The sequence below is a fragment of the Pogoniulus pusillus genome, chromosome 7, assembly GCF_015220805.1.
Source record: "Pogoniulus pusillus isolate bPogPus1 chromosome 7, bPogPus1.pri, whole genome shotgun sequence".
Lineage (NCBI taxonomy): Eukaryota > Metazoa > Chordata > Aves > Piciformes > Lybiidae > Pogoniulus > Pogoniulus pusillus.
Window position 1 is genome coordinate 1,325,696 of NC_087270.1, and position 12,014 is coordinate 1,337,709.

Consider the following 12,014-nt stretch of genomic DNA (forward strand, 5'->3'; position numbering starts at 1 on the left):
GGGAGGGGAAAAAAAAAGTTAAAATATTGTTTTTCTCCAGTTGCTCATGAAAAGCTGTGCTAAATGATTTGCGCCATTCACCGCACATTGTTGGCTGATGGCTTAATTAAGTAATTATCAAACTAGCCATTAGCACGATATGTAAATGTACCTTACCTACAGTAATATAAGATGGAAATCTGAATTGCTGCAACAAAACATTCACCCACAGAACACCATCTTTCAGCTGTCACAGAAACATGAAATGCCTTGACTTGGCATGTCAAGAAACTTTCCCTCATGAAGTGTTCTTGGTGAATTTACTACATTACAAACAGCTCCTTGCTGACTGTGCCTGGAGAGGACTTTTGTTTGAAAACCTGAAGGAAAAATAACTGCACAATGTGAATTAAGAGAAAAACTGGAAAGGGGAGAGAGGAGTTACTTTTTTTTTTTTTAATTTGGAGCAGAGTTGCATAAAATAGGGAGGAAATGTAAATGTGACACATACAAAATGCATCTGCAAGCCTTGCGTGTTTGCTTTGTTATTGGAGGAGCTGGAGGTGATCTAACAGATGGCAAAAAGTGTTTGGCAATCATGTACGAGCTACACACAATAGTTTCAACTGTAAGCTTTAAAGTTAAAATTTAATCCACATGCAGAATGCCAGCCCAAAGCATAAAGAGAATTTCAGTCCCTCTTCAAGCTTAAAAGACGTGCACTCACCCCACCCCCAATTTGGTGCTAGCCCCTGGAACAATGTGCACAATGGAGCTAACAAAGAAGCCAAAACGTAGCTCTGCCTTCTTCACTGTCTCTGTGCAGGGAGGGGGGGGGGGGGGGGGGAATAAAAGAAAAAGAAGGGGAAAAAGGTAGTGGTTTTCATTGGTAAATAACAAGTAAGTAATCCCAACACGCCTTGTATCAGCCTGTACTGTATCACCAGAAGTAGGCTGCACTTTTGAAAGTAAAGGCTTTCACTCCTTGTTTTCTTTCACTCCTACTCCTGTGCTGCAGTTGTAAGAGAAACATGGCAAAAAACATAACACACCAAGAAACACAAAGTTCAAACTATGAATTCAACTTACAGTTTATCCTCCAGCTAAATTCAGAGTGGCTTTGAGTCCCAGTTTATTTCAAATAAAGATAGTTATATTTTATTTTCACCTGTCAGTAAAAGACATTTATAGTTCTGCCTGAAGAAAATTCAGACCTTTTGTGTCTTATAAAAATATGACCTATCCTATTAGTAGAGCTTCTTACATGTTCAGAAGTCAGTATAAATTACTGTTCTTGTAGTTGTCTTGATTTATGAACAGATTTATATTTATGTTTAGATATAAAGCATCTCTCACCACATTGATAAACGTTATCTGTAACCTTTCTGAGGCAGAGCTTTAATTTATATTAATTTATTATTATTAATTTCTTAATTGATCAGGGAAAAAAAGAAACAAAACAAAAAACAACAACACAGCAGCATCCAAGAAAATACTTGTGTGGATAGAATCTCAGTGCAGACTGACACATACAAAACTAAGCAGCAATTTACGTGCACAACAAAATCCTGATTTCTTTTTCTGTGAACAGATGCTGTCAGGTCACCTTAATAATGACTAAAAGTGAGATGTAAAGTTTAGTCTTTGAAAGCCTCAAATCTGCCTGGCTGCAAGACTGTGTGCACAAAAGGTTCCACAAGCTGAGGGTCTCAGTGTTTGGCAGCACACGGCCAAAACCCAGCTGTAATTTGCTGTGAGAGCCGAGGGAAGGAAGGGCCCTGCTCACACCAGCTGTATTCAGAGCAGCCTAACGGCAATGTGTTTGTGAGCTGTGCCCACAATTTGTCGGGCTGAACTCAGCATGCCCCGATACCCAAGCCCACAGCCATGGGATTTACCACCTCTGCCTTAAAAAGCCCCAGAAAGAAATCTGGAAAGGGAATCCTGTGAGGTGATGCAACTATCCAGTTGCATTTGGCAATTCACAGATTGAGCGCAGCCTTTCTCCCTACAAAAACAGTCCCTGCAGGAAAGGTTCTTCACTGCCTTTACTCCCAGTACTTTTGGAGTGATAAACAGCATGTACTGCTATAAAAACAGTGATCAAAGTATGTCCAAGTACTTACGAGTCTCTTTTTAAAATTACAAGGGACTGCTCTGACAATTAATACTTTTCCTACTGAGGAATCCCAAAACACTTCACAGTTATATCCAAGAGAACAAAATTCATTCAAGAGGGGTGAGTTAGACCAACTGAGGCACATTGTGCTTGTCTGAGGCAGGGAGTGATGGCTAGGAGCTCAAAATCTTGCAGACATGCAGTAATAAATCACTGCTTTGGCTGCAGTCCTCATGCTCGCAACTCATGTTAAAGCTTGAGGTACTACCTGCCATTGCTGTGCAGTGATACACCCTTACTCATTACATTTAAAAGGAGTATTGTTGCAAATAGAAAACTGGTATTAATCACAAATATTTGTTTGTGGAAGATACTGTCATTGACTGAAACCTTATCATAAATTCAGCAGTGACAACAAACCAGCTGCTATTTTCCTGTGTCTCTCATTCAAAACATGAGTTGTGTGGTAGACTCGGTACCCTGAAGGACTTAAGTTTTGGCCACAGAGCCAAAGTGACACAAACACCGTCAGGTCCCACAGGCTCACTCTGTGCCCTCCATGGAGTTTAGGGGAAGCGAAAAAAAAAAAAAAAAAAAAAAAAAAAAAAAAAAAAAAAAAAAAAAAAAAAACCAGAAAGAAATAAATTTTTTAAAATAATAACCCCAAAGCAGCCAGGAAATAAGGTACCAAATAGAAAGCCAAACCAACCAGCAGCCCACCTCGACCACAAGCAGTCAGGGTTTTGTTTTGTATACTGCTGGCTTGAACAATTTCTCTGCAAGTATTGAGGGAAAGCAGCTCGTTTCATTTACACTATCATTTAGCAAGCTTGGACCAGGTGATCCCTGGGATCCCTTCCAACCTGGCATTCTATGATTCTATGAAATTGCTCTAGCTTCTCCTCCCTGCGTGAGCCGAGCCTGTGGCTTTTCAGCCTGCACGCAGCGTGAACAGAATCCAGTTTCTGAGTCACACACGCTTGGTGCCTCAGCCCTGCCCAGCCTTCGGTGCCTGGGAGCTGGCTGAAGGCACAGCCTCGGCGGTTCGTCAGGCTGCCGTTCATCGCGCCGGCTCTGTGCTCCCTCTGCCCCGACACGGGCTCCAGGAGCCAGGCAGCGCTCCCCGGCGCTGCAGGCTGCTCCCCTGCGCCTGAGCAAACAGTTTTGCAGGCTGCCCGCTGCCTGCCAGGCAACACGCTGCCGATACTGGTCACGGTACACACCTCATGGCCTGACCTCCTTTCCCTGCTAATTGCATTACACAGCCAGCTGGCTCCAGAGAGGAGTCGTCTGTTTGACTGAAGAATTCCTGCTTTTGGGCAGGCAGGGCTGCTACTTTTGCTAAGTAACAGTCGGGCCTGACATCCCCATTGTTTGCCTGACAGTGGACCCATCCTAAAATCTAAGTTTTATTTGTAAATTAACCAAGAAACTTCCTGCCAGAACAGTGCTGCCTGGAGACTGATAATGTGTGCCTTTCATTCCCTTTCACTCTTACTGTATCACTGCCAATTTGTTTTTCTGCTGCTCGCCAGCCCTAGGCTATAAAAGCCTTGTAAGACATAAGTGCAATTATAGTCCTGGAGTCAAATGAATTGGACAAATCCAATAGCACAGCTCTGTCCCCACTTTGCAAACCCCTACAGCAGTTAGATTAGCTGCTAAAAATCTAATCTAGCTCCAGCTAACAAATTTCTGCAGCGAAGGAACAAGAGTTCAGTATGGGGTTGCAACCAGATTTCTGAATTGAAAAAGTTCTGCTATGACAATGGAGAAGATGGAATAAATCACTTAAAAATTTGCAGCTTGTTTTTAAACCCTTAAGTACAATTTAGGCAGCACACGACAGGGGGACAGTAGGATGCTGTTATGATGATTGATTTTCACTTCTGCCTCAAGACAGGCAGATAAAGAAAAAAAAATTGAGAATCAGCGATGCTGAACCCTACAGCAGTAGACGATATCAGCTGAACTTTGATCATTCCACTTGAAAAGATTTCTTTCAGGGATAAGGTTTATTTGGAGAGATTTTTTTCCTTTCTTTTGGCTGTTTTGTTGCTTGTTGGGTTTTCTCCTGCCCAGAATAAGCAATATAACGTCAGCATATACTGCAGAAACATGAAGACAAACAGCAAATTACAGCTGCACTGCACGAAATAAGGGGCGAAGATGATCCTTAGTAGAAGTGAATTGAGAGCAGAAATTAATTTATCCTTTTGTGTTCTATAAAGAACCATAATAACATATTTAAGTAAAATTACTGCATCTGCTTAATTCTCTCAGCCCACAGAATTTATGGCCTGCTGTACTACTTCCTTGGCCAGCAGGTGGTGAGACCTTCTGTTCCGCTTCGGAGCCTTCAAGCCAAGCACACTGAGTGGGCCTGAATTCTTTTTGCCTATCTGAAGGCAAAGCATGCAGAGAAGAAACCCCAGAAATGAGATCAAGATTTCAGAGCTAAGGGAGAGCTTACGGTACCAGGTTGTATCCACACAATCCTATCTGATAGAAGCACGAGGAATGCAAGAAAAAAACCAAAAGAGTTGTGCCCCCACTGCCTCCTGACTGACAGTATGGTAAAATATTTTATACACTCATTCATAGAACACCAGGGCAGAAGGAACTCAGTAATGATCTAGTCCAACCTTTCATGTTCTCCCAGTGACTCTGTCACCACACACATTTCTACTGCAGCAAAACACTGGAGCAGGTACTGAGAGTGGCATCATAAGCTGTCTTCTCACAACTTGCTGACAAAGAAGCATTGGATGGGTAAAAACCAGAAAAGCATCTTTTTAACTCTGCTCTAGTGAGACCTCACTTGGAGTATTGTGTCCAGCTAGGAGATCCCCAACACGAGAAGGATGTCGAATGGCTGGAGCAGGTTGAGAGGAGGTCAGCAAGATGATCAGAGCATCTCCCAAGAACTGGAGAATTATTAGTCCTGCAGAAATTTTACACTGCAGCTGAAACACATCAGGTCTCCACTCCCAGACTGCAGTTCTGTGGAATCTGCTAAGGAGTCTGTGCCAGTCTGCACAGAAATCCACACTTGTTTCCACAAGAGCTCTGACACATTAAACTCAGCCATTCTGTGCAGGAGCATGAAACCATGGAAGATCACACTTCAAAAAAAGGCTCTGGAAGTCATCTGGTCCAATCCACTGCTTACAGTGGGGCCAGCTCTCCATGTCCATTAGGTTGCTCAGGCCTCTGTCCCTCTTTACAGGACTATGGAGTTGATCCCTGCAGGATTCCACTCCTTTAGCTGACCTAAGGTGGGCGGTTCAAGTCTTCAAACAATTATTTGGTGGTGTTTTCTGTGGAAAATATCTACTGGAGCTGGCCTTGTCTCCTAGCACTTCAAGACATGAAGACTGGCAGCTACTAAATACTTTTGCTTTTTCTTTCTCACAAAAAAGGAATTAGCTTAAAGCAAATAGAGAAGACAACTACACAGAATAACCAGACTCCGTGAATGTCTGTTAATGCCTAACATGGGTGGGAGTTAGGAGAATTAGTATAACAGACTGCTGGCAATTAAAGCCTATTTTCCCCCTTTCAGTAGCTCTGTCAGATTGTGCTCTCTCCTCTCCCAGGTGATGTAGTACGCAACAGTTAGACAGTATTTGATGGAATGCTGGAAGAGGTTGCCCATGGACATAGTTGAGGCCCCATTCCTAGAGATATCCAAGGCCAGGCTCAAAAATGCTCTGAGCAACCTGATCTAGTGGAGGATGTCACTGCTGACTGCAGGGGGGTTGGTCTAGATGAGGTCCCTTCCTATGCAAACCATTTTATGATTTTCACAGCCTTTGCTATGTTTCCCTAAACCCCAGAAGACCACAATCCCTGTAGGAAAGACATGGGAGCAGTTCTCCAACATGAATACGTGTGCTGCAAAATCATCTGTTCTCCACATCCATGAGCTTAAATTGAAGCCAGGGTGATATTTTAAGGAATTTTCTCCTGGTACAATGTGAAGCCTAGGGAAACTAAAGCATGTGTCACTGGAGTTATTAACTAGTAGGCAGATCAATACTGGCCAGGAACAATAAAGCCACAGATAGTCCCACCTTGGTCCAAGAGAAAGACACTATAGAGACTCTTTAAGATGCACCACACCTCTACTTCTTGATCCCAATTCAGATTATTTTTTTTAATCACAACTATGTAAATGCACTAATACAAGGATAACTGTTGCAAACAAAGATGTAATTTTCATAGATTCATGGAATGGGTTGGATTACAAGGGACCTTAAAGATCATCCAGTTCCAATGCCCTCTGCTACGGGCAGAGACACTTTCCACTAGGTTGCTCAAGGCCTCGTCCAGCCTGGCCCTGAACACCTCTGGGGAGGGAGCATCCACAGTCTTCCTGGGCAACCTGTGCCAGAGTTTCACCACTTCACTCTGTGATATCCAGTCTAAATTTTGTTGAATTGTTTTGTTAATGACAGATAATGAAAAAGAAAAGATACAGTTTTACTACTAAATGCTGAGCACGTTCTGACTGTTAGAAATTGTACCTTTTTATTTCAAGGAGGAGCACATGTTATTTTTGAAACTACCTAGGCAACAAACACAATCCCCCCATGACACATTCATAGATAACTTTCAGAGCACAGGCAGATGTGGCAACATTATCAAGGCACGTTAACAATCCGTGCAGGGTAAGTTGCCACTCCTAATTAAAAAGGCAAAGATTTGTTATGCACTTAAAATCCTTGACCCAAAGCAGCAGTTAGCAAGCACCATGATTTCAAATCACTCCTTGTTATGAAAGACAAATGATTAAGTCCCTGATAACCAACAAAATTTTGGGCTGTTTGTTGGAATTGTGAGTAAAACTGGGTAATGGCCTTAAATATCATCTGGCTGCTTTTTGTATTATGCTTGTCACTCTTCTTTCACTTCTTTTCTTTCCTGTTAGTTACATTGAGGATGATTCATCCCTAAGGTTTTATTATCCTGTATTTGGTTGTTTTGTTCTACCAAACTACAACAGTTTTGGCAGGCAGACAGCCTACAAATGAAATTATTGCTAATATTATTACTGATGGGAGTATTTGAGGCTACCATGGAAATGTTAATTGTGTTTCAGAATCCAGAATTTAGATGGCATTTAATTCAGATCATCTAGCTGCAGAGCACCACGTGGCAGAGGAAAAGACAGCCTGCTAGGACCAGTTAGTACAATCTGTTTTCAGTTTAATTTAAGCACTTGAAGACTACAGACAACATTTTGAAACACACAAGGTATGTACCTTTTTGGTCAGTGAGTCATCCGAGTCTGATGGCATTCTTGTGGACACGTGGAAGATTATTTCCACAGTAGAGGTAGCGTAATAAGGAGCAGTTTGTCCTGTGCTACCGTTGCGCTGCAGGCCACCCATAAACCCACCGTGGGTTGAGAGGTCAACCTAAGTGATTCAAAGTCAACGTTAGAAGGAATATGGAAAGGCTGAGGAACGTCTTGTAATGACAAGATGAGGAGTTTAAACTGGCAGAGGGGAGATTTAAACTGGATGTTAGAAAGAAGTTCTTACCAGTGAAGGTGGTGAGACACTGGCAGAGGCTGCCCAGGGAGGTTGTGAGTGATCCCTCCCTGGAGGTGTTCAAGACCAGGTTAGATGAGGCATTAAGTGACCTGTTCTAGTGGGAGGTGTCCCTGCCTATGGCAGAAGGTTGGAACTGGATGAGCTTTGAGGTTCCTTCCAACCTAAACCATTCTGTGATTCTATGAATGATCAGGATTTGTTTATCACAGAACAGCTTAGGTTGGAAATGACCTCAAAGATCATCTACTCCAACCTCCCTGACATGGGCAGGGACACCTCTCAACTAGACTCAGATGCTCAAGCCTTCATCCAGCCTGTCCCTGAACACACCCAGGGAGGAGGCATCCACAAACAATCTGGGCAACTTATTCCAGAGTTTCACTACCCACATACTGAAGAACTTCTTCCTAAGATCCAGTCTAAACCTAGTCTCCTTCAGCTTAAAATTATTTCCCCTTGTCCCACCACTAAACACCCTTATGAAAAGTCCCTCTCCAGCCTTCCTGTAGGATCCCTTCAGCTATTGGAAGCTATAAGGCTTCCCTGGAATCTTCTCTTCCCCAGGCTGAACAACCCTAGCTCCTTCAGCCTATCCTCATAGCAGAGATTTATATATCAAGAGTTGGTGAATTCACCACTCTAGAATTTTGTAGCCATCCCAGAGACAGGTAAGCCTTCCCCTGTGGTTTTGTGATCTTTGTGTTAGATCTGTCTGTTTCCCATTCCTTCATTTGACCTTTACTAAAGGTTAAGATAATTCATGATGCACCTATATTATGCAGAGCTATTCTTCAGCATAAAAACACTCCCAGAAATCAGTGGGCAAAGAATTGTGAAAGTTACACAGGAAATGTAAACATTCTGAGATGTTTCAGGTGGTCTGAATGTCCTCTGTTAAACTAAAATAACACACCATGTATAAGCACAGAATTGGTAGGGGTTGGAAAGGACCTGTAGAGATAATCCAGTTCAACCCCCTCTGCCAGAGCAGGCTCACACAGAAACACATCCAGATGGGTCTTGAAGTCTCTCTAGGGAAGGAGACTCCATGGTTCCATCACCCTTACAGTAAAGAAGTTTTCCTTCGTGTTGAGGTGGATCTTGCTGTTTTCTGGTTTGTATCCACTGTCCCTTGTCCTATCACAGGACACCACTGAAAAAAAAGACTGGCCCCTTCTTGACACCCACCCTCCAGATATTTATAAACATTAATAACAACCCCCTCTCAGCCTTCTCTTCAGCTTTATGGCTATGTTCCCTTCCTTCCAGCAAGCAACAGCAAGGAAGCAAAAGCATTCTGTGCTGCACAACTGTTTTGAGGCCTCACCAAGCACACCAGAATTTTTTTTTTTGAGAATTACAAAATATTCATTGACATCAATATTTTATTTTTCATTTTCCTGTCTCAACCACCTTGCATAGATGTTTGTAGCTCACCAAGTATGCTCTAGCTTGCCTATGTTCATGACTATTACCTCCCAGCCCAGCCCAGCCACAAAATCTTCATAGGCTTGGCTTCCCCTGGCATTGGAGAGTATGGAGCACTTATCCTCCTGGCCTTCTGCGATGTAGAACACAGCAATTTTATGAGTTTCACGGCTGCAGTAAGATGTAAAAAGAAAGAGAAGTTAAAGAAGTTTTGGCTCTGAGAAGGTTCAGCTCATCCACACTCAAAAGCTATGAGCAGGAGACCACATTTAGCATTTTCCTTCATGTGCACAAATGTATCGCTCAATTTTGGTTGCACCATTATTTTTCCCTGTGACCACAGTGTAGACACAGTTCAGAGAGCAGAACCAAGCCTGTGCCTTCTGTGACTCAGAACAAGAATTACTGACCAATTATGGGCTTAATTGCTTCCATCCATGTCTGGAAAAAAGAACACAGACACTCTCAGCAACCTATTCCAGAGTCTCACCACCTTTATACTGAAGAACTTCTTCCTAAGATCCAGTCCATCCCTGCTCTCCTTCAGCGTCAAACCATTTCCCCTTGGCCTATTGGTACACACCCTTAGAAAAGTCCCTCTCCAGCCTTCCTGTAGGAGCCCTTTCAGTATTGAAAGGCAGCTCTAAGGTTTTATCTTCTCCAGGCTGAACAACCCCAGCTCCCTCAGCCTATGCTCATAGCAGAGGTGTAGCAGCCCTTCGATCATCTTTACAGCCCTCCTCTGGACTCACTCCAACAGCTCCATGTCCTTCTTATGACATGGATGCCTTTGTGAGTTGATCCAAGGTCATAAAAAATTTTGGAACTTTGTCCCTCCCACTTTAGCTGAAGAAAACAGGAATCAGGTTGCTGTGCTTTATTGTTTGCTACTGATTTTGCATCCTGTGTATATCATGCCAGCAAAAGCAGCTTGTCCATTCAGGCTCCTGAGCTCGTTTAGAAATAATCCATTTTTTCCACAGATGCAATTCTATGAAGCTTTTGTGATGCCCTTTCTCCTCCTTTGGAAAGGCTAACCTGGGCAATGGTGTGCTGAGGAAACATCACCTACCACTGGCGGGAATCCAGATTTTTCAGTTCTCGCAGTAACTTGGAGTTTTTCTTCAGCAGATTAAAGCTTTTTCTGGAAAGGGAGAAAAAGCCCAAAGAGATGTTAATTAAAATGCAACACAGAGGAGGCACAGGATATTCTCCTTCAAATACCTAAGAGAAGGGAATCAAACCAGCATGATTTGGATTATTTAATAGTCTAATTATAAATAATCTGCAGATGTCTATTTAAACTAATCACTGGAGCAGCTACATGTCAGAGTTTGAAAGGATGCTCTGACTACTGCTCAGCTATGTAATTCTCACTTCTTAAGCAAGTGCATGTTTGGGGTAGAAGTGAGAGTATCATAAACATGTTCTGGACCCTCTCTCCCTATTCCCAGATTCATAGAATGGTTTGTGTTGAAACGGACCTTAAAGATCATCTAATTCCAACCCCCCTGCCATGGGCAGGGACACCTTCCACTAGACCAGGTTGCTCATGGCCTCATCCAACCTGGCCTTGAACACCTCCAAGGAATTGGCATCCACAGCATCTCTGGGTGACCTGTTCTACTATCTCACCACCCTCACTGTAAATAATTTCTTTCTAACATCCAGCTGATTCTCCCCTCCTCAAGTTTCAATCCACACCTTCTGTCCCAAGAGGTCATTCCCAAGTCATTTAGCAACAGCCGACAGAAATAAAAGGATGCCTGAGGCTCAGAAGGACGTGGCTCTTCCTGAGGGGCCACCTTCATACTGCAGTCTGAGCTGTATTTCAGTATGTGCTCTTCCTCCTGGGCACTCTGCCTCATCAGGGCTTCAGTGATAGCATTCTCCTGCTCATAGCTCATCCCAGAGGGTGGTGGGGCTGGCTCATTCAGCTTCCGCTGGGGATGTAAAAGGCACTCAGGACTGCTGGTACCAATCTTCTCCAGCAACTGGTCGAGAGCATCTTCTCCTTCCTCCACCTGAGAGACATCCCTCTGGGAAATGAAGTGCTGCTCAGGGCTGCCTGAGTTCACAAATGGGTTGGCTGCGCTCTGCCGTGGAAGGCAGCCCTCCAAAGGTCCATACAATACTCTGCCATCCCAAGAGTACTTTCCTGAGATATCTCTGACAATCACCCTGACATCCGAGGGGGCTGCTGCGGGCTCAGTTGCCGTCGCCATCGCCTTTGCGGCGGGGATCTGGAGGTATGATATGAGAGTGCTGTCATTAAACACAAAGAGCTGCAGGTTGGGACTCCGGAACACTTCTGAGGAAAGCTCGGAGGACTCCACGTAGGAGTTGTCGTGGTTCTCACTAAGGAGGCTGTGGAGTATGGCAGGGCCTCCGCTGAGGGGGTAGTGGCTGAGGTGATTCACTAGGTGAGTCATAACCATTCGTGCTGTTAAAGGTATCAACTCCAAATTCCTCCTCTTTTTTTCTAAAGCAATCAATGAAAAGGTAACAGATCAGTAAGAGCAGCAAGAGGTGATTAAGAAAGAGCATCTGCAAACATCTGTCCCAGTTCAGAAGCTTGCTTTAATTGCACTCCTATTCCTGCCCAAGAAACTATTTACAATCACTTTCACAGATTCCCAGATCACATGAGGGACCCTTCAAAGCTCAACTTGTTCAACCACCCTGCAGTCAGCAGGGACACCTCCTACCAGATCAGGCTGTCCAGGGCCACATCAAGTCTGATCTTTAATGTCTTCAGGGACAGGGCTTCAACTACATCCCTGGGCAATTCATCCCATAAATTCTACATGCCATACTTTTTCACTGTGTTTAACCTCACACCCTTTGGAATGTAGCTTATTGTGGCATTTAGCTCTTCACACAACATGCAAAAAGTCCTGCACACCAAGCCCACAGTGCCTGCTGTA

The 12,014-nt window shown here is 43.6% G+C and overlaps 1 protein-coding gene across 4 annotated transcripts in view; it reads right to left on the bottom strand.

Annotated features, from left to right (window-relative positions):
• Window positions 1–12,014, bottom strand: part of RALGAPA2 (Ral GTPase activating protein catalytic subunit alpha 2) — a 139,635-nt gene that overhangs the window by 53,269 nt on the left and 74,352 nt on the right. For all 4 annotated transcript variants that reach the window (XM_064145713.1, XM_064145712.1, XM_064145714.1 and 1 more), the window contains 4 exons: window positions 10,792–11,569; window positions 10,160–10,231; window positions 9,135–9,258; window positions 7,366–7,521 (listed from right to left, as the gene is read on the bottom strand). In XM_064145713.1, the coding sequence (XP_064001783.1) occupies window positions 7,366–7,521; window positions 9,135–9,258; window positions 10,160–10,231; window positions 10,792–11,569 (1,130 nt within the window). The remainder of the gene's footprint in view (window positions 1–7,365; window positions 7,522–9,134; window positions 9,259–10,159; window positions 10,232–10,791; window positions 11,570–12,014) is intronic.